This window comes from Salvelinus namaycush, chromosome 16, assembly GCF_016432855.1.
Source record: "Salvelinus namaycush isolate Seneca chromosome 16, SaNama_1.0, whole genome shotgun sequence".
Taxonomy (NCBI): Eukaryota; Metazoa; Chordata; class Actinopteri; order Salmoniformes; family Salmonidae; genus Salvelinus; species Salvelinus namaycush.
In genome coordinates this window covers 9,323,062-9,350,409 of record NC_052322.1, presented here as the reverse complement: position 1 = coordinate 9,350,409, position 27,348 = coordinate 9,323,062, and the positions used below count along the sequence as shown (strand labels likewise).

Genomic DNA, 27,348 nt, shown 5'->3' with positions numbered 1-27,348 from the left:
GTAGGATTGAGTGAGATTAAACAGCTCCTCCAATACATCTGCACTAAACACACACGGACACATGCACACACACACACACACACACCTATTGTACTAAAAGTTGACTTGTTCAATGAATAGGAATATTTATATATATATATATAACAGAAAAAATGTTAGCTGTTATCCTGTTTCTCACTCTTAACAATTTAATAGTTAGTAGTTACTGTTTTTTGACTGCTATTTTTTCTCTTTGCAACATGAAATCACTATCACTTAGCATGTGGAACATTCAGGGCCTAAACTCACCAACCTTTGGACTGAAGAGTTTAGCACTGGAGTTCAACAAAAATCTTAAAGATGTTGACGTCATCATTCTGCAGGAGACATAGTGTAAGGCTGACATTGTCACTCACTGTCCCACAGGCTACAAAGAGGTAATTGTGCCATCACAGAAACACAGCTCTGTCAATAGAGGCAGAGACTCTGGAGGACTGATCATTTGGTACAAATCCGAACTACAACATCTAATTGATCCCCTCAATTTTACATTTGGTTAAAACTGAAAAATAACGTGTACTGACAGAAAAATATGTGTTCCTTTGCGCAATATATATCCCCCCCTCAGAATTCCCATATTACTCAGAGGAGATCTTCCCCACACTTAAGGAAGTGACGTGCCATTTCCAGGCCCAGGGAAATGTGCTCATCTGTGGGGACACAAATGCTCGCACAGGAACACTACCTGATCTAACGACCACACGAGGGGACAGCTTTATTACGGGCCATACTGTTTCTGCCTTAATCTCCCCCATAGAAACAACAGTGACAGCACCATCAACAAAAACAGAAGGGATCTGTTGCAGCTCTGTAGAAGCCTGGGTCTGTACTTTGTCAATGGTCGTTTACAGGGGGACTCTTTGGGGAGATTCACCTATTGCTCACCTCTTGGCCACAACACAGTAGACTATATGATTACAGACATTGACCCTTTCTCTCTCAGCTCATTCACTGTCAAGCCACTAACACCTCTGTCTGATCACAGCCAAATTATGTTGTTCCTCAAAAGAACAGACATGGAAACAACCACACATTCACAGCCCAGTAAGCTATACAACATCAGCAATTCATACAGATGGGCCCAAAACAGCACAGAAGAATACCAGAAAGCAACCTGTAACCAAACTATCCAAACACACACTTAGATAACTTTCTGGATACCACATTCACTCATTGTCACGGCCGTGAAAAGAAGAGGACCAAGGTGCAGCGTGGTGAGCGTACATTTTCTTTTATTAATAAAAATGACGCAGAACAAAACAATAAACACTACAAAATCAAACCATGAAGCTAAAGGCTATGTGCCCTAAACAAAGTCAACTTCCCACAAACACAGGTGGGAAAAAGGGCAGCCTAAGTATGGTTCTCAATCAGAGACAACGATAGACAGCTGTCCCTGATTGAGAACCCTACCCGGCCAAAACATAGAACATAGAATACCCACCCCAACTCAAGTTGTGACGTGACACTCATAGTAAAGAAGGCATCAATCTAGCAGTAAAAAACATCAGGCAAACGGCAAAAGAAGCACAACTGAAATTGATAAAAAAACAAAACAAAGACCACAGATGTCACGTTCTTGACCTTTATTTCCTTTGTTTAGTCTTTGTTTAGTTGGTCAGGACGTGAGCTGGGTGGGCATTCTATGTTTTGTGTTTCTATGTTGGGTTTGTTGTTTGGCCTAATATGGTTCTCAATCAGAGGCAGGTGTTTGTCATTGTCTCTGATTGGGAACCATATTAAGGTAGGCTGTTTTCACTGTTTGTTTGTGGGTGATTGTTCCTGGTCATTGCGTTCATTGTTTTTCCTATGTTCACATGTTCAGGACCGTAGCGTCGTTGGTTTCGTTCTGTTTATTGTTTTGTTCGTATTGAAGAGTATTCAAATAAATATGGATACATACCACGCTGCCATTTGGTCATCCTCTCTTCCACATTACGAAGATCGTTACAGAATCACCCACCAAACTCGGACCAAATCGCAGCGTGGTATGTATCCATATTTATTTGAATACTCTTCAATACGAACAAAACAATAAACAGAACGAAACCAACGACGCTACAGTCCTGAACATGTGAACATAGGAAAAACAATGAACGCAACGAACAGGAACAATCACCCACAAACAAACAGTGAAAACAGCCTACCTTAATATGGTTCCCAATCAGAGACAATGACAAACACCTGCCTCTGATTGAGAACCATATTAGGCCAAACAACAAACCCAACATAGAAACACAAAACATAGAATGCCCACCCAGCTCACGTCCTGACCAACTAAACAAAGACTAAACAAAGGAAATAAAGGTCAGTAACGTGACAACAGATGACAACTGGTTTGATGCAGATTGTAAAATTATGAGGAAAAAACTTAGAACACTATCCAACCAAAAGCACAGAAACCCAAATAATGGTGAATTACGCCTTCATTACTGTGAGACTTTAAAACTCTATGAATGTACACTCAGAACCAAAAAAGCACAGTACAACAGCAAGCAGCTGACACTAATTGAGGATTCCATAAACACAAACAACTTCTGGCAAAATTGGAAAAAACAAAAAAAATTGAAAAGAGGAATTAGCGATTCAAAATTGTGACATATGGACAACCCATTGTAAAACACTCTACAACACCATTCAAACTGACACAAACACAGAACAACGGCAAATTCATGAGAAGTTGAATGGATTAGAAAAAGCTATAAAGGACAATCAAAATCCATGGGACTCCCCAATTACTGACCAGGAGCTCTATAAGAAACTTCAGGCCCTCAAATTTAAAAAGGCATATGGACCTGATGGCATCCTAAATGAGATGCTCAAACTCACTAGTGCAAAATTTCAATTGGCTATATTAAAAGTGTTTAATTTGATCCTGAGTGTAGGTTATTTCCCTGACATCTGGAATCAAGGACTCATAACTCCAATCTTTAAGAACGGAGACAAATTTGACCCTAACAACTACAGAGGCATTTGTGTGAACAGTAACCTGGGGAAGGTTTTCTGTAGTATTATAAATGTAAGATTTCTAAACTTCCTTAATAAGCACAATGTCTTGAGTAAAAGCCAAATTGGATTTATACCAAAACATAACACGACTGATCATATTTACACCCTACACACCCTGATAGATAACATGTCCACCAAAATATATGCTTGCTTTATCGACTTCCAAAAAGCATTTGATTCTATTTGGCAAACAGGACTGTTCTACAAAGTTATTGAAAGTGGTGTAGGGGCTAAAACATTACATAATTAAGTCAAATGTATATTGACAATACGTGCAGCATTAAAATTGGCAAGAAAATAACAGAAATCTTTAACCAAGGGCAAGGCATTCGCCAGGGTTGCAATCTGAGCCCTGCACTCTTCAATATTTACATCAACGAATTGGCCACTATTCTAGAAAAATCCTCAGCCCCTGGTGTTAGTCTCCACAATTCAGAGGTTAAATGCCTACTCTTCGCAGAAGACCTATACCTGCTGTCACCCACAGCACATGGCCTACAGCAGGGCCTGGACTTGCTAGAGCAGTACTGCCAGACCAGGGCCCCGGCAGTAAACCCCAAAAATACTAAAATAATGATTTTCCAGAGAAGTTCCAGATCTCAGGGAATTAGACTAAAGTTCTCAATTGGTACGAAATATATAGAATACTGCACACACTACTATTACTTAGGTTTAAAAATAAGCTCAACTGGACACCTTAATGAGGCAGTGAATTACCTGAGAGAGAAAGCACGCAGGGCATTCTAAGCCATTAAAAAACCAATTCAAATTGAAATACCTATTAACATTTGGCTAAAACTAATTGAATGTGTCATTGAACCAATTATACTTTATGGCAGCGAGGTGTGGGGTCCACTGGCAAAATAATATTTCACCAAATGGGACAAACACCCCATTGAAACTCTGCATGTAGAGTTCTGTAAGATTCTCCTACATGTCCAGAGGAAAACTACAAACAATGCATGCAGGGCAGAATTAGGCCAATATCCACTAATAATAAAAACAACAAAAAAGAGCAATTAAGTTTTGGAAACTAAAATACAGTGACCCCCTCTCATATCATTACCAAGCCCTGCAATGCCAAGAGCTGAGCAAAGAAAAGAGTCCCCTCATCCAGCTGGTCCTGGAGCTGAGTTCACAAACCTGTTCTACTAACACACTGAAGCCTCAGGACCAGAAAATCCAATCAATCAGAATAAAACAAATTACAACACAATCAAAACAAAACTGCATTGCTTATTGGGAAAACAAGCACAAGCAAAATGCAGTGCCATCTGGCCCTAAATCGACAGTACACCATGGCAAACTATTTGACCATGGTTACTGATCAAAACCTTAGAAAAACCTTGACAAAGTACAGGCTCAGTGAGCACAGCCTTGCCATTGAGAAGGGTAGACAGGAAAACCTGGCTCCCTGTAGAGGAAAGGCTGTGCAACCACTGCACAACAGCAGAACCTGAGACGGAGCTGCATTTCCTGACAAAATGTCAAAAATATAAAACCATTAGAGAGTGTAATTTCCCCAAATTTGAAACCCTTATTCAAGGTTTCAAATACCTCTCTGATTAGGCTACCCATCCTGTTGGGGAAGGATGCAGAGAGCTGTGGGTTGGCAGCGCAATACATTGCTGCCTGCCATAAGATGAGGGACAGTGTCTGACAGACCAATCAACCTCTACTGTATGCTTATTGTTATTGTTCAATGTATGGTTATTTTGACCCTTGGTTATTGTTGTCCCATTGACAATTTTGATTCTTATGATTTTCATATTGTAAATATCCAAAGTAAGCTTTGGCAATATGTACATTGTTACGTCATGCCAATAAAGCGAATTGAATTGGGGAGGGAGAGAAAAAAAATAAAGAATCCCGGCACGATTCCCCAATGTTCCTAATTGAATGCAGATGCAAGGCTCTGGTCGCTTCATGGCTTCCAGATGACAAGCAACTCAACGCCAACTTTGTGTTTCAGTGAAACTATTCTGGTTATTTTCGTCGTATGGACACACACACAACCACACACATGCATAGCTATATACACACGCAGACACGAACAGTAATATAGTTACTTCGGCAGTAAGTTCACCTCCCCACACACACACCGTCATGGACGCAAGCATGCGTGTATGGAAATGCACAAACACACAGACACTTCTATCTCCCACAGAGTTTGAGTATATCCATCACACAATGACCATCCTGCTAGGTCCAAAGCCAGACACAAAAGATAGAGGGAGGCATGGATGGAGGAAGCAGACCCAAAGGATGGCTCCGGTTCCTAGAACATCACCCTCAGAGGTCAATAAGCCTCCCTCCCACACATTCACACAGCTGCCTGTCAGTGTGGCCAAAACACTGCTGTATAACACACACACGCACAAATGTTTTACATTTTAGTCTTCTGTTTTTTTAAGATGATATTTGATAAACAATACAGAACATACACATACAAACAACAACATAATACAAACATCACACCTGCCCAGACCCACTAGCACACACCATCTCTAGCATCCCCTTCCGCCACACGGTCTCTCTCTCTCTCTCTCTCTCGCACGCACGCACGCACGCACGCACGCACGCACGCACGCACGCACGCACGCACGCACGCACGCTCCAGATACACCAATGCCATTGTAAGCGAATTATCAGATTTTACAATGTCTGGAGAAGTGTTTTAACGTGTTTGGTATTATAGAATGATGCAGTAGGGGAGACCGGGCTGAGAATCACATGGTTGGCTCATAGCTAGGGTGCTGTCTGTTGATGCAGGGGTTGCAATGAGCTCTCCTTTTTTCCATGATCAAAATGTCACCCTTTAATGAACACTTCTGTTCTTACCTAATGGCTCCAATACAGTGGTCTCCAACTCTTGTCCTGGGGGACTACAGGGTGTACAGGCTTTTGTTCCAACCCCAGCACTTACACACCTGTTTCAAATAATCAAGGTCCTGATGTGCAGCTAACACCCTCCCCCCCAGCCTCCTGTTGATTATTGTGTAACTGCTCAGCACAAACAGCAAGAGAGAGGGAAACAGAAGACCAGTGTTGAGTAACTTATCTAAAATAAGAATATGAACTCATAAAGAGCTGGAACTACTGTGTGCGTTGAAGACTGTGTGGGTCCATGAGAAACACCATGAGAAAAAAAGATGGATGCCCAAACTGTGCATGTGCGTGTTGTGCAAGGTTGGGGTCCCTTGGAATTTAAGTCACTCAATTCAGGAAGTGATTAGCTTCACGTTTTCAGTTAATTGAGAAATCATTTAAAATGGATGCAATTCTTTCAATTATTGAATTGGAATTGCAGTTGATTTCTTAAATTGAATGACTTAAATTCGAATTGACCCAATTACAAAGATTGTTTGCACAGTTCATATAAAGAAATCAGTCAATTCAAATAAATTCATTAGGCGCTAACCTATGGATTTCACATGACTGGGAATACAGATATGGATCTGTTGGTTACAGATACCTTTAAAAAAAAAGTAGGGGCGTGAATAAGAAAACCAGTGGCCACCAATTGCCTCATGCAGCGAGACACATCTCCTTCGCATAGAGTTGATCAGGCTGTTGATTGTGGCCTGTGGAATGTTGTCCCACTCCTCTTCAATGGCTGTGCGAAGTTAATGGATATTGGCGGGAACTGGAACACGCTGTTGTATGCGTCCATCCAGAGCATCCAAAATATGGATTTTTGCGCTGACAGAGATGGCCTCCTCGCTTCGCGTTCTTAGTAAACTATGCAATCTTTTTCTTCTTTATGTATTATTTCTTAAACTGTTACCCCAGGAAATCTTAGGTCTTATTACATACAGCCGGGAGGAACTATTGCATATAAGAGCAACGTTAACTTACCAACATTATGACCAGGAATACGACTTTCCCGAAGCAGATTCTCTGTTTGGTCCACCACCCAGGACAATGGTTCGGATCCCAACAGGTGACCCAAAACAACGGTGCCGCAGAAGGGGCGGAGCGGTCTTCTGGTCAGGCTCCGTAGACGGGCACATCGCCCACCGCTACCGAGTATACTACTAGCCAACGTCCAGTCTCTTGACAACAAGGTAGACGAAATCCGAGCAAGGGTTGCTTCCAGAGAGACATCAGAGATTATAACATTCTCTGTTTCACAGAAACATGGCTCACTCGGGATACTTTATCATAGTCGGTACAGCCACCTGGTTTCTTCACGCATCGCGCCGACAGAAACAAACATCTCTCTGGTAAGAAGAAGGGCGGGGGTGTATGCCTTATGATTAACGAGTCCTTTTGTTCACCTGACCTAGAATTCCTTACAATCAAATGCAGACCGCATTATCTACCAAGAGAATTCTCTTTGACTATAATCACAGTCGTGTACATCCTCCCCAAGCAGACACCTAGACGGCCCTGAAAGAACTTCATTGGACTATGTAAATTGGAAACCACATATCCTGAGGCTGCATTAATTGTAGCTGGGGATTTTAACAAGGCTAATCTGAAAAAAAGGCTCCCTAAATTTTATCAGCAAATCGAATGCGCGACCCGGGCTGGGAAAATTCTGGATCATTGTTACTCTAACTTCCGCGACGCATACAAAGCCATCCCTCGCCCTCCTTTCGGCAAATCTGACCACGACTCCATTTAGCTGCCCCCAGCCTATAGACAGAAACTGATTCCACGCTTCAAGATTGCTTCGATCACTTGGACTGGGATATGTTCCGGATAGCGTCGAACAACAACATTGATGTATACGCTGATTCGGTGAACGAGTTTATTAGCAAGTGCATCGGTGATGTTGTACCAACGGCAACTATTAAAACCGTCCCCAACCAGAAACCGTGGATTGAAGAAGACGGATGTGGAGGTCATGGGCTGGCGTGATTTCACGTGGTCTGCAGTTGTGAGGCCGGTTGTACGTACTGCCAAATTCTTGAAAACGATATTGGAGGCGGCTTATGGTAGAGAAATGAACATTAAATTATCTGGAAACAGCTCTGGTGGACATTCCTGCAGTCAGCATGCCAATTGCACGCTCCTTCAAAACTTGAGACATCTGTGGGATTGTGTTGTGTGACAATTTAGAGTGGCCTTTTATTGTCCCCAGCACAAGGTGGACCTGTGTAATGATCATGCTGTTTAAATCAGCTTCTTGATATGCCACACCTGTCAGGTAGATACATTATCTTGGCAAAGGAGAAATGCTTACTAACAGGGATGTAAACAAATGTCTTCACCACATTTTAGAGAAATATGTTTTTTGTGCATATGGAACATTTCTGGTATCTTTCATTTCAGCTCATGAAACATAGGACCAACACTTTACGTGTTGAATTTATATTTTAGTTCAGTGTAAATACACATTTCTGTTCCCAATAAATGGACAATGAAGTACTATTCTGCGTTGGTCTGGGCTGGCACGCCATGCACTGTACCCACCTAGGTCACAGTTGTCCCCATGGAAACCAGGCGGGCACTGGCGCAGACACTCCCCTGTCACATGATCACAGGGTACCCCTGATGGACACTCACATTTCCTCTTGCAGGCAAGGCCATAGTATCCTCTGTCACATTCTAGAGAAGAGGCGCAAAAGTGGGTTAAAAGTGCTGGTTACACATTTAGGGACAGTTTCCCAGACCCAGATTAAGCAAGATAGAACCATTCCTTGATGTGTGTGTGTGTGTGTGTGTGGGTGCATGCAGAACATCTCCTGAACCACTGACCCTCCTGGCAGTTCTTGCCCTGGTAGCCTGGTTTGCAGACACAGGAGCCATGGCGGCGGTGGCACTCCAGAGTGTTCTGTTGGAAACACTGGCACTCCTCCGAGCAGCCAGGTCCGTATGCCCACTTCGGACACGCTGGGTAGAGACGGCACACCAAAGGGTTAAACAGGACTGCAGGCCTGATAGGGCACACAGGAATACTGCCTGACTGTGTACATGGTTGTGCAGGGCAAGAGGTCCATGGCCCGTATTGATAAAGAATCTCTTTGTTGGGGTTATGATTTAGGATCAGTTTAGCCATTTAAATCACATTGAATTGCATTACATGGACAGAGGGGACCTGATCCTCGATCAGCAATCCTCTGAGATGCTTGACAGCCCCCGATCACAGTATGATCCTGACGTAGTAGGAATGAGTCTTTCCTTGATGTAATCACTGGGTCTGGCAATTTAAATAAATGGCTACAGGGAGTGAATGTATGACAGAAAGGAAACAGAAAGCAGAGAGTCGGTGAGATGTCACACCACTCACGTAGGTGACAGAAACGCCCATAGAGCCCAGGGTCACACAGGCAGGCTCCGTAGGTCCGATGGCAGCGCCCTTTATTGGCACAGTTACACTTCTTATTGCAAAGTTTCCCATACAGGCCGCTAGGACAGCCTATGGAGCACAGACACACATAGAAAAGAGTAGCGAGTACATTATAGCACATTATAATGTGCACCAATATTGGTATTTGCACTTTTGGGATAACTCAAATGCTAGGTAAGCTAAATCACATGTACTATTTAAAGAGAAAACAATGCTATTTTGATCCAGGTCTGCATGATAACATGAATGTGTGCCAACTCACCATCCTGGCACAGATCCCCACTGACTCCAGGTGGGCAGCGGCAGTGCCCGCTCACAGGGTCACAGGTGGCACCATTCTTACACTTACAGCTGAAGAGGCAGTTCCTGCCAAATGTGCCCTCTAGACAAGCTGGGCAGAGGGAAGGAGAGAGAGAGGGTGAGAGAAGCATAGACGTATGGCGTTAAGTCTCTCAATCAAAGCTGGATACGTCATCAAAATAGGCCATTTCTGTTGGATGATTATGTCTGACATAATGTGAAATTCCCTTCAAACACAAGGTAGGTAACTTTTATACAGATGTAGGATCTTAATTTAAGCCGCAGGAAATGCAGCTGAGCTTCAGGATTGACATAAATTCACTGAAAACCCACACTAACACGGGTTATACTAACAGTATTGTACTTTCATGTGACCTACTTTTGTCCAGCTAATAGCCTCATCACCGCTCAAGCCACATTATGGACTAAATGTTCAAATCCTGTTGCTGCAGGATTATGCTGCTATGGCAATACTGGTTGAATTAGGGTCCTACATCTGTAGCTTCACCCAGGAATGGGTTAACCCCATATGGGTTTGTTGACTAAAAACACAGCAGGTTCTCAATAACACTTGTGACTTTGAGGATTAAACCCTTTTAAAGTTTTGATACACTACATGACCAAAAGTATGTGGACACCTGCTTGTCGGACATCTCATTACAAAATCATGGGCATTAATAAGGAGTTGGTCCCCCCTTTGCGGCTATAACAGCCTTCACTCTTCTGAGAAGGCTTTCCATTAGATATTGGAACATTGCTGCGGGGACGTGCTTCCATTCAGCCACAAGAGCATTAGTGAGGTCGGGCACTGATGTTGGGCGATTAGGCCTGGCTCTTAGTCAGCGTTCCAATTCATCCCAAAGGTGTTCGATGGGGTTGAGGTCAGGGCTCTGTGCAGGCCATTCAAGTTCTTCCACACCGATTTCGACAAACCATTTCTATATGGATCTCACTTTGTGCATGGGGGCATTGTCATGCTGAAACAGGACGCGGCCTTCACCAAACTGTTGCCACAAAGTTGGAAGCACAGAATTGTCTAGAATATCATTTCCTAAGGGGCCTAGTCCGAACCATGAAAAACAGCCCCAGACCATTATTCTTACTCCACCAAACTTCACAGTTGGCACTATATATTCGGACAGGTAGTGTTATCCTGGTATCCACCAAACCCTGATTCGTCCGTCGACCTACGCCAGATGGTGAAGCGTGATTTATCACTCCAGAGAACGCATTTCCACTGCTACAGAATCCAATGGCGGCGAGCTTTACACCACTCTAGCCAAAGCTTGGAATTTCGGTACAGCACTTTGAGATATCAGCTGATGTACGAAGGGCTATATAAATAAATTTGATTTGATTTGATTGTGCATGGTGATCTTAGGCTTGTGTGCGGCTGCTCGGCCATGGAAACCCATTTCATGAAGCTCCCGACGAGCAGTTCTTGTGCTGACGTTGCTTCCAGAGGCAGTTTGGAACTCGGTAGTGAGCGTTACAACAGAGGACAGATGATTTTTATGTGCTACGCACTTTTGCACTTGGCGGTCCCGTTCTGTGAGCTGGTGTGGCCTACCCACTTCGCGGCTGAGCCATTGTTGCTCCTAGACGTTTCCACTTCATAATAACAGCACTTACAGTTGACCGGGGCAGCTCTAGCAGGGCAGAAATTTTACAAACTGACTAGTTGGAAAGGTGGCATCCTATGTCGGTGCCACGTTGAAAGTCACGGAGCTCTTCAGTAAGGCCATTCTACTACCAATGTTTTTCTATGGAGATTGCATGGCTGTGTGCTTGATTTTATACACCTGTCAGCATCGGGTGTGGCTGAAATAGCCGAATTCCCAAATTTGAAGGTCAGTCCACATACTTTTGTACATGTAGTGTATATTTTGTTCTCTCTGCAGGGCATCAGGTGCAGAAGAGACTCACTCTGGTTGCAGACAAGGCCTCGCCACCCATCAGGACAGTCACAACGTCCCTCCTCCAGGTCACACACACCACCGTTGGAACAGTCGTCACACGTCAGGCTGCAGTCATGGCCAAACGTTTCATTTAGACACACTGGTGAGGAGGAGCAGGAAGAGGAAGATGAGGTACAATATACATATATAGTAAAGGAGTGAAGCCAATTTTGACATTGTTTGCTATCTAAAAAAACATGTGCAAACAAGCTGTTTATCATCTTTCTTATAAGCTGCTTACATCTGTGTTACGACTCCCTTATCTGGGTATTACAACAGTCTTATATGTGCCTTATGTGGGTGTTGCTACAGGTGTATGTATACCAAAGGTCTTGGTGAGGGTGCTCGGGGCCCGGAGCTCTCCCAGGCCGTCCTCCTCATAGTCGTCATAGCGCTCCAGCGGCTGGAAGTTGTCATTCAGCAGGGTGATCTGGGGTGGAGGGAGCTTCACCGCGATGCGGCCGCTCCACTCCAACAGCTCTACTGCCCGCTCCAGGGCTGGAGGGAGAAAGTAGAACCGTCATTGTCTCTGTCTCTGCACACTTAGTCTCCATTCTAGTATCCACTTTAGCATGCCACTTAAATCAACTCTGAGCCCTAGTTACAGCCTATAACGTCTACTGCCTGTCATAGCCTACCACTAAGGCCCAGAGCTTTTCTCCGCCAGGTTATGGTCAAGTCAGGATAAACTTCTGGCCCTAAGTATTATTTCGACCTGACTACCGCCCAGACAGGATTCATTTTCAATCCACTTACGAATACAGGAGAGACGGTTCTCGTTTAGCCGGTGTCCGAGGCGACAGTAGCACTGGAAGGAGCCGGCTGTGTTCTGGCAGGTATGGTCACAGCCTCCGTTGTCTACCAGACACTCATCCACATCTGCAACGTCAACAACCAAAACTAGAAAAGGTACATTTCCTGAAGAAAACCTATGTGCTTGCCGCGACTGTAGAGTTCAAGCTGCAGCAAACACACCAATAAGGAAAACCCCATTAAAAAGCTGTTTAGGTTCAGCGAGATTACATCATTGTGAGCAAAGGGTGTCTTCGTGCTTACAGACATCAACAACAGAACTTAAATCTGCCAAGACTACAATTATTGTCTTCCAATTTACCCAGTCCCTTGAGGCATGCCTTGCCTACCTGGTTAAATAAAGGTGAAATATATATATATATATTTTTTAAAGGCATGCCTACATCAGGGAGAGCAAACTGACTTTTATTCTGTTGTTTATGTCTGTAAACAGGAAGTCGACCCATTGTGTAGATAGTTCATTTAAGAAAAATGTTGATAGCATTTGATCAAGGAGGTTATCCTGCTAAATGGACCATACCATCACAGCCACACCCATCCGAGTTGAGACGGTAGCCAGCCCCGCAGTAGCATTCGTAACCCCCGGGATAGTTCGTACAGTCCTGCTCGCAGCACGAGCTTCCCGTCTCGCACTCATCCAAGTCTAAAACACACACGACCATTGATGACAAGTCTGTCTACGAAGGGACTTTAGTGCCAATAATTTGTCAATTCAATCGTTTTGAATTCACGGCACTAAAATCACTCCATATCGATCAAAACTGATTATATTATTCTCCAAACTGCTCTTTGCTCACCCACACATGTCCTGAGGTCATCGTCCAGATGGAAACCATGGTTACAGCTGCAGACAGGTCCGAGGGCGGAGTGTTGGCACTTTTGGGAACAGCCTCCATTGGCAGTCTCACAACCGCTCACAATCTCCATCTCGATACCTAAGGGGAGACAAATGTGGAAACCTGTTGTTCCAAAACAAACATACACACAATATTTTCTTGCAAATAATCCCTTTTTCTTGTGGCGCTAATGTTTTAGTCTGACCAAAACATCTGTAATAGCCTTTGTTGTATTTTACTCTAAACTCCAACATGCCTAAAGGAGAATATGGATGATGATTCATGCCAGTAAAAATTCTATAATAAAAGTGTAAATGTGTAATGCTATTTTGACATCACTGATAATTGGTAATGTCTCAATGAGTAAATGGGAGTTGACTGAGAGTGAATGAAAGTTGACTTACGATAGCATTTCCTGCCGTCGGCACCCAACTTGTATGCTGGGTTACAGACACAGGTAAAGGAACTCTGGGTGTTATGGCAACCGTGGGCACAGGCAGTTTGGCCTGTCTCACACTCATCGATGTCTGAGACACACACACACACACACACACACACACACACACACACACACACACCTCAATCATTGTAATCACCATTACCACTAATAGAATAATCCCTGGAAGCATAGTCAATTTGGAAGTTTACCTTCACAGTTTTTGCCATCCTGTGCCAGTGTATATCCAGGACGACAGTCACACTGAGATCTTCCTCCTTCATTTCTACAGGTGTGCACACAGCCTCCATTTCCGTCTGCACAGGGGTTTCTCACTGGAACACAGTAACACAGAATGAGTACAATAATGTACGTACACATACACACACAGACTGACAGAAACACACACACAAACACATTCTCCATGCTCTTGCCGGCACTCTCCCTTGTGGATTTGTGGGAGGAAGAGGGTAATGGGGTTAAATGGGAGTCTTTCTCCCTTCAGATATGGCCATAATTACTTCCATGTCTGGACCCCTGAGAGGTGAATTTCCAAGTGGCTACATGTATTAGGAATCAAGTGCTTTTTCGTTTTTTTTCTTCGTAGCTACTTGTTGTCGATGTATGGAAGACAGTGCACATCTAGCTAAGCAGGAAACAGAGAATTCATTGTAAAGGAACAGAAAGTCAGTAAAGGTACAAGATTTCCACATCTGCCCAAAGATATAATTGACACAACAGTAACAATGTAACTTTTCCACAATGCCGGTTTGTTTGAAATCCACCCTAGGTATAACTATTTCATGCATTGCGCTCTTGGATGGTGCTTTGGTAACCAAGGCAACAGTGAGCCTCTGGTAAGACTCAGTTAATGTGTATTGGCCAGTCAGACCAATGGTCAGAGGTCGCCAAGCCAATGACAAGTCTCGCCAAGCCGGCCGGCTGGTCTGTCTCAGACCTCGCAGTCGGATACAAGACTAGAGGAATTTCAAAGCTCGCCAAAGTGAACAGTAATTTACACTTCCCAACACACTTCCCAACAGCTGCAAGCTCTGCTTTGTAACCTCATAAATTACTATAATTGTATTTTCCCCTCTATTTTATCAAAACCATTTAAATATCACTTCAATCCAATTGGATTGTAAACATCATTGACATTTCTCTGAGGGCTTTTTTGTCTTTTGATGTTTAAATGTAAAATTCCAACAATAGTACATATGTCTTGATATATAAAATACGACATGATGTATCTGAGATCTACGTGTCGACCACAATAAGAACCATCTGAAGTATAATTCAGAAGTAAGGATCCAGGCTGCCAATGGCCTTTGGGTAAGGACTGAGGACTGCCAGCCACGATATCTGAAGCCAACCACTCCAGCACAGCTGTGTAGTTCAGCTAAACTCACGCAGGGGATTTGTGAAAATTCTGTTTACTTTTTCATAAAAGCACGAAACTTGGTAAACTTGTACAGTTTGAGGCCCTGCACATTTAGATATGGAGGCATCGGAAAAACGCCTGACATTTTCCATTCCCGCCATAACCAAATAAGGTATTTATTTCTCCTATCTCCTGAATCAAGCATGTTATTACAGAGAAGGTGATGTTTACCCCTATGTTTTGATGGTCAAGGATTACAATGGTACTATGCACAACATCAAATCGCAACCTAGTGGCAGTGGCGGTCATTTTGCTATTCCGCCATTGCCGGATAATGTATTTTCTGTCATATCTACTGAATGATATCATGATATCACAGAAGGTGATGTTTACACCTATGTGTTGATGGTCAAGGATTAAAATGATACCCTGTAAAACATCAAACAGTTCAGATTATTATATAATGGTGAACTGCTATGGTAAACAATGGGAAAAAATCCAATGAAATCTCAGTTTCTGACAATGGGGAAGGGAGATACCTAGTCAGTTGTACAACTGAATGCCTTCAACTGAAATGTGTCTTCTGCATTTAACCCTCTGAATCAGAGAGGTGTGGGAGGTAATCAACATCCACTCCGTCAGCATCCGGGGAACAGTGGGTTAACTGCCTTGCTCAGGGGCAGAATGACAGATTTTTACCTTGTCGGCTCGGGGATTTGATCCAGCAACCTTTTGGTTACTGACCCAATGCTCTAACCACTAGGCTACCTGCTCAATGTCAATGTACACCATATAATAATATTTCTGTTGTTGATTTGAAAATTTGATTCAACTATTTTTTGAGAAACATTATACTTTAGGTTAAGCTTAGTTTGGGGGCAATGTGGAATCAATAATTTTTTATTCTGCTTTACTGAAAATGTATCGTCATCGACACCATGCTAAAGTACGAGCAAGAACGATTCTGCACGGGACAAGGATGGATGTCTGGTCCCCCACAGTTTATTAGGTACACCCATCTAGTACAGGGTCGTACCTCCCTTTGCCTCCAGAACAGCCTGAATTCTTCAGGGCATGGAAACAGTATCAAGGGACCCAACGTGTACCAGGAAAACATTCCCCACACCATTACACCACTGGATGGGGCCATGGACTCACGCTACTTATGCCAAATCCTTACGCCAACAGGAACCGGGATTTGTCAGACCAGGCAATGTTTTTCCACTCCTCGGTTGTCCAGTGTTGGTGATCGCTTGCCCACTAGAGCCGCTTCTTCATGTTTTTAGCTGATATGAGTGGAACCCGGTGTGGTCGTCTGCTGCAATAGCCCATCCATGACAAAGATCGACGAGTTGTGCGTTCCGAGATGTCATTCTGCACACCACTGTTGTACTGTGCTGTTATTTGCCTGTTTGTGGCCCGCCTGATTCTTGCCATTCTCCTTCGACCTCTCATCAACAAGCTGTTTTCACCCACAGGACTGCCACCGACTGGATGTTTTTTGTTTGTCGCACCATTCTAGGTAAACCCTAGACACTGTCGCGCGTGAAAAGGCCAGGAGGCCGGCCGTTTCTGAGATACTGGAACCAGCGCTCCTGGCACCGATGATCATAACACGCTCAAAGTCGCTTAGGTCACTCATTTTGCCCATGCTAACGTTCAATCTAACAGTAACTGAATGCCTCCACGCCCGTCTGCTTGCTTTATATAGCAAGCCATGACCATGTGACTCACAGCCAGAAGAGGACTGGCCACCCCTCATAGCCTGGTTCCTCTCTAGGTTTCTTCCTAGGTTTTGGCCTTTCTAGGGAGTTTCTCCTAGCCACCGTGCTCCTACACCTGCATTGCTTGCTGTTTGGGGTTTTAGGCTGGGTTTCTGTACAGCACTTTGAGATATCAGCTGATGTACGAAGGGCTATATAAATACATTTGATTTGATTTGACTGTCTGTAGGAGCGAACCATTTTCATGAACGGGGTGGTGTACCTAATAAACTGTATGTCTAAAAGACACATCTGGATTTAGAATTTGTCAGGATATAGTATATATCCACAAAACTCCAAATTTGCATTGGAAATGGTCTGTATTCTTTAGAATATTAAAAACGTGTAAAGATATCCCCTGATATGGATGCTTTTTCGCCCAGTGGCAGTCCACCATTTTATAATAGTCGTAACTATTACTAACAATTGTAATCCTTGACCATCAAAACATTGGTGCAGACATCACCTCTTCTGTGTTACTGTGTATGGTTCAGCGGATATGACAGGGCAAATACATTGTCTGCTTGTAGCAGAATAGCAAAATGGCCACCATGGATGCCAGGGGGCATTTTTTATGTTGTGCATGGCATTATTGTAATCCTTGACCATCAACATAGAGAGGTAGACATCACATTTTCTGTGTTAACATGTTTGGTTCATAGGATATGACGCAGAATACATTGTTTGTTTATGGCGGAATGGAATATGTCCACCACATCCGCCGGGAGGTGTTTTTGCGATGCCTCCATGCCTCCATCTGAACATATTCAGGGCCCCAAACTGTACAAGTGTACCAAGTTTCAAGCTTTTATGAAAAAGTGAACATATCTCCAAAGATTTGGCACATATTGCCTGGACTATAAGTTGTATACTCCATCTACTGTATCTGTAGCAGGAGGAAATCTGGGCGCTAGAGCTTGGGCAAGTGGTCATTAACACAAGTTAGCAAGTTACGATGGACAGAATCGGTGCAGTCTGCAGCCTTTAAGAAGACATAATTGTGTTTTATTGCATTTCAAATTCACCACAGGCCAAGGCTGCCATACTCCTTTAGGGGGTCATACCAAATGGGCATGGGAAACAACAATGGCCACAAGTGCAATTGAGTTTGTTTAATGTGCTACTTTTATTAGGCTGCGGTATTGGTTCATGGTTTTCATGGGCTTTGTTGGAGAAAACATAGTGGCGCTGGTAAGTTAAACACCAGGCTGGATTTATAGTCATAGAATGACATTAGATTTCTTTGGCCCCACGACAGATCAGACAGGCAGAAAATGAACTGTCGAAGCATAGCCAATACAGCCAACACAGCATAGTAAGCATTTTGTTATTCCCTGTCATGGAAAACAAAGAAAAATAGGTTTGTGCTGCATGGCTCAGCATCAGTTCGCATCAGCTAGCATCACCAGCGTTGTTGTAGGGCAGCCCCCCAAGTGACTCTTCTTATCAACTGGATGCAATCATTTCCTTTGTGTCATTTTAGGAATTCAGCATTCTCTGTATTATCTCTCCAACCCCCATGTAAGTCTGATATCTGATTGGAGGTTAACTTGACAGTAATACTATTGGTCAACACCGCAGATTTTTAATCCAAACAACTCAGATGCTTTGAGAAGTTTGCACACAAGCACACACAGGTTTTTTTTTTTTTAAATGACCGACTACACTTACACTTGCAGTGTTTGCTGTCCTCTGCAAGGTGATAGTTGGGTCTGCAGCGACACTGGTAGTGAGCCGGGGACAGCTGCACACAGTCCTGCTCACAGCCTCCATTTCTGACAGCACAGGAGTGGACGGCTGGGGAGAAACACACAGAGTGAGACATGATAGATCAACAATTAAAGGCGATGTACAGTACACAAATGTAATTGATTGATCATCATGTGAAGAAAGAGTACCTGTTTAGAAACTCTCAAAGTTACATTTTTGACCACCATTGTTTTTTAGTCAGATGATCTACAATGACACAGGCAAATAGTTGTTCATGCGAGCCGGATAAACTTGCGGAAATGACATGTACAGTAGGTCTGCTCGCTCTGACAGCACAAGCAAGTGTTTGTCTACATGTTCTCACAAAGTGCAAGACACCACCAGATCGTTTCAAACATTTGATTAATGCTAACGCATAACCCAAGGTGAACTGCATCTCAAAGATGATGAAGCTCCTGCATTTTCATTTGGAGGATCTCAGAAAAAAGAGGTTCCAGTTTCAAAACAAAAACAAACATGAACCCTATCTACACTCCGATCTTGGAAATTGATGAAGACGCTGACCCCTCTCTGCTCCACTCTGTTTTCTCTTCAATTGCCATCTCAGAACAGAGGCCCAATAATAACAGCGCTTTTTTTTGCTGCTCCATTAGCGAGACATCTGATTCGGGCCGATAAGCCTGCGGACAGCAGGGGGTACTTACAATACGTGGCTCATTGCAGTGGACCTTGACTAGAAGCAACCCTTGCTGCTCACCCCTAGATCCCTCAAACTCAACTCTGGACCTTCGGAGCCAGTTCCACTGCTTGGTTTCATTGTTCCCTTCTAATCAGAAACAGATTTAGACTTGGCACACCAGGTGCGTGCAATGAATGATGAGGTAGAACATCAAAGCAGCAGGCTCCAGACCTCGTAGGGTAAGAGTTGAATACCCCTGCTCTAGAGCCTAGGAACGTTATGCATATCTGAAAGGACTGGATAGGTATAAGCAATATGATAGTTGCTCAACCTTGCCCATTAGGTGGAACTTGCAATATTTCCCACACCTATCTTATCCTGTCAGATCTAGTGCCTAGAGTGGTATAGGGGCAGGGGGTTGTGTTTGGCATTTGTTTATTCAGGAAAGCTGTGAGATCTTCAGTGGAAAGTATCAGGTCTTCCCCTGACTGACAACGTGCCCCGGGAAGCCATAATGACTCACTTGACAGGGTTGCTTTGGCAAGTAAATTGCCTGTATGCTCTCCATCGATAGTAAATCACCTAAAACGTCACATGACCAATATATGAGCCAAGTAGGTCTAATTTTGGTCCACATTTCATACTAGTTCTCAAATAGCAATGTTCAATTTCCCAATGATGGATGAGTTGGCTCCTTTGGCTGTGCTAAGCCTGAACCCAGATGAGATGTGAGTGAAAGAATGACATGGGGAAGAAAGAGCAAAGATTATGGATATACTGACAAGATACATGTCTCTCCACCATAACACATGGGAGTTGTTGTCCACAAAGTGGCACGGCGGGCTGTCTACACATCTCATTATTGTAATCCTTTTTTAAATATTCGATGAGGGTTGTTGACGCCAACCGCCTGTATTCAATGGAGAGAGCAGCTATGCTACTAGCCTCATGCCATGAATATGCATAGCCATCTGGAGACAACTCCAGTGTAAAGAGTTTTTTTGGGAAGCTCTGTGCTAGGGAACAGTTGAGACTACTTAGGGCTCATAAATAATCCAAAAGGCCAGACACATATACGTGGGTTGTCGTGCAAGTTCTTACACAGGGACATTCGAAATCGATCTTAAATGAATCATTATTTATTATCAGCCTGCTGGAGAGGTTCCAACAAACTTGATGCACCATAGTGAACATCTGTTAGGAGCTCTAACGGGGCAGTCCCGTTAATTCCCTTATATAATGCAGACAAGTCCTATTTGCATGATTTAGCTTGTTCATCATTCATAAATAATTAATGTTTGCTTCATTCATGTGACCGATCAATACCTCACGAGGCTTCTTCTCTCTAAGCTGAGACCTTGAAACTAGGATATCTTTCGTTCTCAAATAAGGTCTGGGCGTACTGCCAAATTGTAGATACTGATAAGTGAGGATTCGTTCAATATGGTCACTTGTATGAACACAGAAAACTGTTATTAGAAAAGCACATGAATAGAACACAGAAATGTGTTATTAGAAAATCACAATCATTAAACATTTCCAGCACAGGGTCTATACTTTTTTTCAGGGAAATAGAGAAATTAATTTAAAATAACACTAGCTCAATCTGAGTCTTTGATAAAAACACTTTTGTGACGTAGGAACACACCAAGGGTGTGGTCAGTCAGTCATATGTTTCTCATTAAAACATATGTCACAGAGTTTATGTATGGTGTCTTATTTTGCTCTACTGTTTGGAACATCCTTGAGTTGGTAAGCTGCCTTTAATTTAAAGGAGGAAAACAAGGCCTGGCAAAAAAACAACAGCATGAGAAGAATGAGATGGTTTGTATGACACATCATGCCATCAGAGCGTACCGTGACATCAAAGTAGCCTGATTAAAATCTAAATAAATAACTGAATTGAATATGCGCTTCTGGACTGCACGCAGTTGCTGTGCAGACGCCAAGAGGGAATCTAAGATTAGTGCGTGTGTCGGAGCACATGTTCTACCTCTCAGTGGTGAATAGGAACAGTAAATGGGGTTAAAAGTATTTGTAGATCAACTGACATGACGGCTTTGGGGGTGGCCAACACTCGAGCGCTACGGGGGTGCACATTTTTGTCCCAGCCCAGCTCTAACACACCTGATTTGACTAATTAATTGTTTGCCAGGACCTTTAGCTGAATCGGTTGTGTTAGTGCAGGGCTGGAACAAAAGCTTGCACAGTCGTAGCTCTCCAGGAAAAGGATGAATCAATGAATTAATAATTATAATCACAAACTGAGGTACTGTAATTTGGGGCCCATTTCTATAAAAACGTTAATAATATGAATGGGTTCCCATCTCTGTGGTAATTACTCATAAAAAAAACACAAATCAGGCTTTTTTCCTTCAAACTGGCCCTGGTCAAAGCCAACAATGTTTCGACAGGCCTCGGTGGCTTCCCATGGCCCGCTGCGAGGCAACGGTCCTAAATCAATCAGAGAGACAAGAGAACGGTAACAACTTGTAACGGCTTTCCTCCTCCTCTTCATCCGAAGAGGAGGAGCAGGGATTGAACCAAAATGCAGCGTTGGAATATGACATGATTTATTAAAGTAAAGACGAAAAAACACGAAAACACTTTAACAAACTACAAAACAACAAACAACGTAGACGCACCTGAACATATGAACTTACATGACACGAAGAACGCATGAAACAGGAACAGACTACATAAACCGAACAAACGAACAAACAAACCGAAACAGTCCCATGTGGCGTAACGTACATAGACACTGACACAGGAGACAACCACCCACAAACAAACAGTGTGAAAACACCTACCTTAATATGGCTCTCAATCAGAGGAAATGAAAACCACCTGCCTCTAATTGAGAGCCATATCAGGTCACCCTTAACAAACATAGAAACACACAACATAGACTACCCACCCAAACTCACGCCCTGACCGTCAAACACATACAAAATAACAGAAAACCGGTCAGGAACGTGACATAACCCCCCCCTCAAGGTGCGTACTCCGAACGCACCACCAAAAGTCTAGGGGAGGGTCTGGGTGGGCGTCTGACCACTGTGGTGGCTCAGGCTCAGGGCGAGGTCCCCACCCCACCATAGTCAATCCCAGCTTACGTCTCCCCCTCAGAATGACCACCCTCTTACTCCACCCACCTAATTTAAGGGGCAACACCAAGATAAAGGACAGCTCCGGGACAAGGTAGCTCAGGACAGAGAGGTAGCTCAGGACAGAGGGATAGCTCAGGATAGAGAGGTAGCTCAGGATAGAGAGGTAGCTCAGGATAGAGGGGCAACTCCGGACTGAAGGGCAGCTCCGGACAGAGAGACAGCTCTGGACTGAGGGGCAGTTCTGGATAAATAACAGCTCCGGCCTGAGGAGCTGCTCATGGCTGGCCGACGACTCTGGACGCTCATGGCTGGCTGACGGCTCTGGACGCTCATGGCTGGCTGACGGCTCTGGACGCTCATGGCTGGCTGACGGCTCTGGACGCTCATGGCTGGCTGACGGCTCTGGACGCTCATGGCTGGCTGACGGCTCTGGACGCTCATGGCTGGCTGACGGCTCTGGACGCTCATGGCTGGCTGACGGCTCTGGACGCTCATGGCTGGCTGACGGCTCTGGCAGATCCTGTCTGGTTGGCGGCTCTGGCAGATCCTGTCTGGTTGGCGGCTCTGGCAGATCCTGTCTGGTTGGCGGCTCTGGCAGATCCTGTCTGGTTGGCGGCTCTGGCAGATCCTGTCTGGTTGGCGGCTCTGGCAGATCCTGACTGACAAATGGCTCTAGCGGCTCCTGACTGACTAACGGCTCTGACGGCTCGGGACAGACGGGCGGCTCTAATGGCTCGGGACAGACGGATGGCTCAGACGGCACTGGGCAGACGGATGGCTCAGATGGCGCTGGGGAGACGGATGGCTCAGATGGCGCTGGGGAGACGGATGGCTCAGATGGCGCTGGGGAGACGGATGGCTCAGATGGCGCTGGGGAGACGGATGGCTCAGATGGCGCTGGGGAGACGGATGGCTCAGATGGCGCTGGGGAGACGGATGGCTCTGGCCGGATGAGGCGCACTGTAGGCCTGGTGCGTGGTGCCGGAACTGGAGGCACCGGGCTAAGGACACGCACCTTCAGGCTAGTGCGGGGAGCAGGGACAGGGCACACTGACCTCTCGAAGCGCACTATAGGCCTGGTGCGTGGTACCGGAACTGGTGGTACCGGGCTAAGGGCACGCACCTCAGGGCGAGTGCGGGGAGAAGGAACAGTGCGTACAGGGCTCTGGCGACGCACAGGTGGCTTAGTGCGTGGTGCCGGAACTGGAGGCACTGGTGGTACTAGGCTGGGGCGGGAAGGTGGCGCCGGAAATACCGGACCGTGTAGGCGTACTGGCTCCCTTGAGCACTGAGCCTGCCCAACCTTACCTGGTTGTATGCTCCCCGTCGCCTGACCAGTGCGGGGAGGTGGAATAACCCGCACCGGGCTATGTAGGCGAACCGGGGACACCATGCGTAAGGCTGGTGCCATGTAAGCCGGCCCAAGAAGACCTACTGGTGGCCAGATATGTAGAGCCGGCTTCATGGCACTTGGCTCAATGCTCAATCTAGCCCTACCAGTGCGGGGAGGTGGAATAACCCGCACCGGGCTATGCACACGTACAGGAGACACCGTGCGCTCTACTGCGTAACACGGTGTCTGCCCGTACTCCCGCTCTCCACGGTTAGCCTGGGAAGTGGGCGCAGGTCTCCTACCTGCCCTAGACCCACTACCTCTTAGCCCCCCCCCAAGAAATTTTTGGGGTTTCTTCTCGGGCTTCCTTGCTAGCCGCGTACCTTCATATCTGCGGTTTTGAGCTTGATTCTCCGGCTTCCAGCCACGTCTCTTTGCTGCCTCCTCATACCACCGCTTCCGGGCTCTCGCTGCTTCCATCTCCTCACGAGCGCGGCGATATTCCCCAATATGAGCCCAGTGTCCTTTTCCCTCCAATATTTCATCCCATGTCCAGGATTCCTGTGTAGCAGGCCACTGCTCGAATTCACGCCGCTTGGTTCTGGTGTGGTGGGTGGTTCTGTAACGGCTTTCCTCCTCCTCTTCATCCGAAGATGAGGAGCAGGGATTGAACCAAAATGCAGCGTTGGAATATGACATGATTTATTAAAGTAAAGACGAAAAAACACGAAAACACTTTAACAAACTACAAAACAACAAACGACGTAGACGCACCTGAACATATGAACTTACATGACACGAAGAACGCATGAAACAGGAACAGACTACATAAACCGAACAAACGAACAAACAAACCGAAACAGTCCCATGTGGCGTAACGTACATAGACACTGACACAGGAGACAACCACCCACAAACAAACAGTGTGAAAACACCTACCTTAATATGGCTCTCAATCAGAGGAAATGAAAACCACCTGCCTCTAATTGAGAGCCATATCAGGTCACCCTTAACAAACATAGAAACACACAACATAGACTACCCACCCAAACTCACGCCCTGACCGTCAAACACATACAAAATAACAGAAAACCGGTCAGGAACGTGACACAACTTTGCTATATAGTGACTTTTATCATGTTTATCTTTACTTTTTTGATACAGAAAGTTCATACTATTATCACATATGACCTCCAGCCACTTCTGGGCATCAGATCGACAGTTACTAACCTCAATTTGGACTTAAAATACGACTTCAACTCCGACTGAGCTATTCCACTGTTCATACCGGATCCTATTCCTTTGTTCCATGGCCTAACAAAACGCAGCAGGTGTAGACACGGGACACAAGGTGGATTCCTGGTGAAATTGAGGCAAAGACAAAACCAAACGGTGCTCTCCTCCGTTCTATTGGAAAATTTCCAGTCACTCGAGAATAAGATGGATGATCTTCGTTCGAGTCTCTCTGTTACAGATTTTTTTTTATTTTGAGGTATAACGTTAGCACGTAGGGCACACCAATTGGTGTCACCTTGTTAGTAAGTATGTGTTACACCTGTGCTGGCTTGTCCATTTCGTTAGTCGGAAGGTGTTTCACCTGTGCTAGCCCAGGTGATATTTAAGAGTGGCTGGCTCAGTGCTCCAGCTCAACCTCTTAAGTTTGAAAGAAGACTCTTTTTCTTTTTACGCCCTATCCGAAGTTGTTGTGGGTTTTTCATTTAGTTTGTCTTTTTGGAGGAAAACCTAGTGGGAATCCATGGTGGGTGTCTTACTAGTGGCTTTGCCAACTTTCAGTGGGAACCCACAAGGGTGCCTTTCAGAACCCTTTTTGAACCCCTTTCTGTTTTGTTTTGGTTGTCAAAGTGATTTTCTTTGTTAGTCCCCGTTCCGTGAGCGATATATTGAGATTGTCTTGTGGGAATGTAACATCTCCCATCAGAGAGACTTGGAAAGCTGGATGTTATATGTATGTCTTACTGAAACGTGGCTGGATGAGGACGCTATGCACGTAGTACTCGGTGGATTCTCCATGCAGAGGCAGGATCGTACAGAGGCTTTGTAGAAGTTGCAAGGAGGTGTAGTGTTTCTTTAAAGAAAAAACAACTGGTGTGCTACTTCAAGTGTGAAGGAAATCTCTCGCTCTTTCTCACCTGATAAAGAATAACTCATGGTAAGCTGCAGACCCTTTAATCTACCAAGAGATTTCTCCTCCGTAATTATCAAAGCTGTCTACATCCCACCCCAAGCCAACAACAAACACTCTGGCACTCAACAAACTGTATGGGGCTATAAACAAACAAGAAAAGGCTCACCCAGAGGCAGCGTTTCTGGTGTGTGGAGACTATAGCACGGGGTGACTTAAAACCATTCCACCTCACTTCTAGCAACATGTCTCCTGCGCCACTAGGGGTGCTAAAACTCTCAACCACTTTTATTCTAACCACAGAAACGCATACGCATAAGGCCCTCCATCATCTTCCCTTAGGCAAATCTGACCATGACTCCATTTTCCTGCTTCCTGTTTAAAGCTCAAACAGAAAAAATCCCCACAGTGACTCTAAGATTATATCCAAACCATAAAAAACAAGGATTACAGGTAATGTCCACTGGGCTAAAGGCTAGAGCTACCGCTTACAAGGAACAGGACACGGACATGGGCGCATACAAGAAAGTCCACTATGACCTCTGACAAGACATCAAACGTGCTAAACATTTAAACGGGTTAACAACCACAAGGCGGAATACCAGGGGGTGTTCTCAAAGAATGCGCAGACCAGCTGGCAAGTGTCTTCACAGACATTTTCAATCTCTCTTTGTCTCAGTCTGTAATCCCAACATGTTTCAAGCTGACCATCCTTGTCCCTGTTCCCAAGAGCTCCAAGGTAACCTGCATAAACAACTATCGTCCTGTAGCACTCACATCTGTAATTATGAACTGCTTTGAAAGGCTGGTCATGACACACATCAACACCATCATCCCAGACACCCTAGACCCACTCCAATTCGCATACCGCCCCAACAGACCCACAGATGACACAATCACTTCGCACTGCCCTCTCCCACCTGGACAAGAGGGGAAATAACTAAGTGAGAATGCTGTTCATAGACTACAGCTCAGCGTTCAACACCATAGTCCCCTCCAAGCTCATCCCCAAGTGAGGGACCCTGGGAATGAACCCCTCCCCCTGCAACTGAATCCTGGATTTCCTGACGGGCCGGCCCCAAGTCGTGAGGGTAGGCAACAACACCTCCGCCACGCTGACCCTCAGCACAGGGGCCCCTCAGGTGTGTGTGCTTAGTCCTCTCCTGTACTCCCTGTTCACCCACGACTGCATGGCCACGCACAAGTCCAACATCATCATCAAGTTTGCCGATAACACGAAGGTGGTAGACCTGATCACCAACAACGATGAGTCCGCCTACAGGGAGGAGGTCAGAAACTTAGCAGTGTGGTGCCAGGACCTCTCCCTCAACGTCAGTAAGACCAAGGAGCTTATTGTGGACTATAGGAGAAAGAGGGGCTGTTGTGGAGCGTGGGGCTGTTTTGGAGCCGGTTGAGAGCGTCAAGTTCCTTTGCATTCACATCACTAAGGACCTAATCTGGTCCACACACACCCACACAGTCGTGAAGGGGGCACGGCAGCGCTTCTTCCCCCTCAGAAGGCTGAAATGATTTGACATGT

At 45.0% G+C, this 27,348-nt stretch overlaps 1 protein-coding gene across 1 annotated transcript in view; it reads right to left on the bottom strand.

The window, feature by feature from the left end:
* The window catches only part of LOC120060891 (multiple epidermal growth factor-like domains protein 6), an 86,604-nt gene that overhangs the window by 37,855 nt on the left and 21,401 nt on the right, over window positions 1-27,348 (bottom strand). Inside the window, exons 3-14 of the mRNA XM_039010307.1 lie at window positions 18,505-18,630; window positions 13,902-14,024; window positions 13,658-13,780; window positions 13,215-13,352; window positions 12,938-13,060; window positions 12,361-12,483; window positions 11,929-12,102; window positions 11,573-11,704; window positions 9,609-9,737; window positions 9,287-9,415; window positions 8,755-8,889; window positions 8,470-8,604 (exon numbers count right to left, since the gene is read on the bottom strand). Coding sequence (XP_038866235.1) covers window positions 8,470-8,604; window positions 8,755-8,889; window positions 9,287-9,415; window positions 9,609-9,737; window positions 11,573-11,704; window positions 11,929-12,102; window positions 12,361-12,483; window positions 12,938-13,060; window positions 13,215-13,352; window positions 13,658-13,780; window positions 13,902-14,024; window positions 18,505-18,630 — 1,590 coding nt within the window. The remainder of the gene's footprint in view (window positions 1-8,469; window positions 8,605-8,754; window positions 8,890-9,286; window positions 9,416-9,608; window positions 9,738-11,572; window positions 11,705-11,928; window positions 12,103-12,360; window positions 12,484-12,937; window positions 13,061-13,214; window positions 13,353-13,657; window positions 13,781-13,901; window positions 14,025-18,504; window positions 18,631-27,348) is intronic.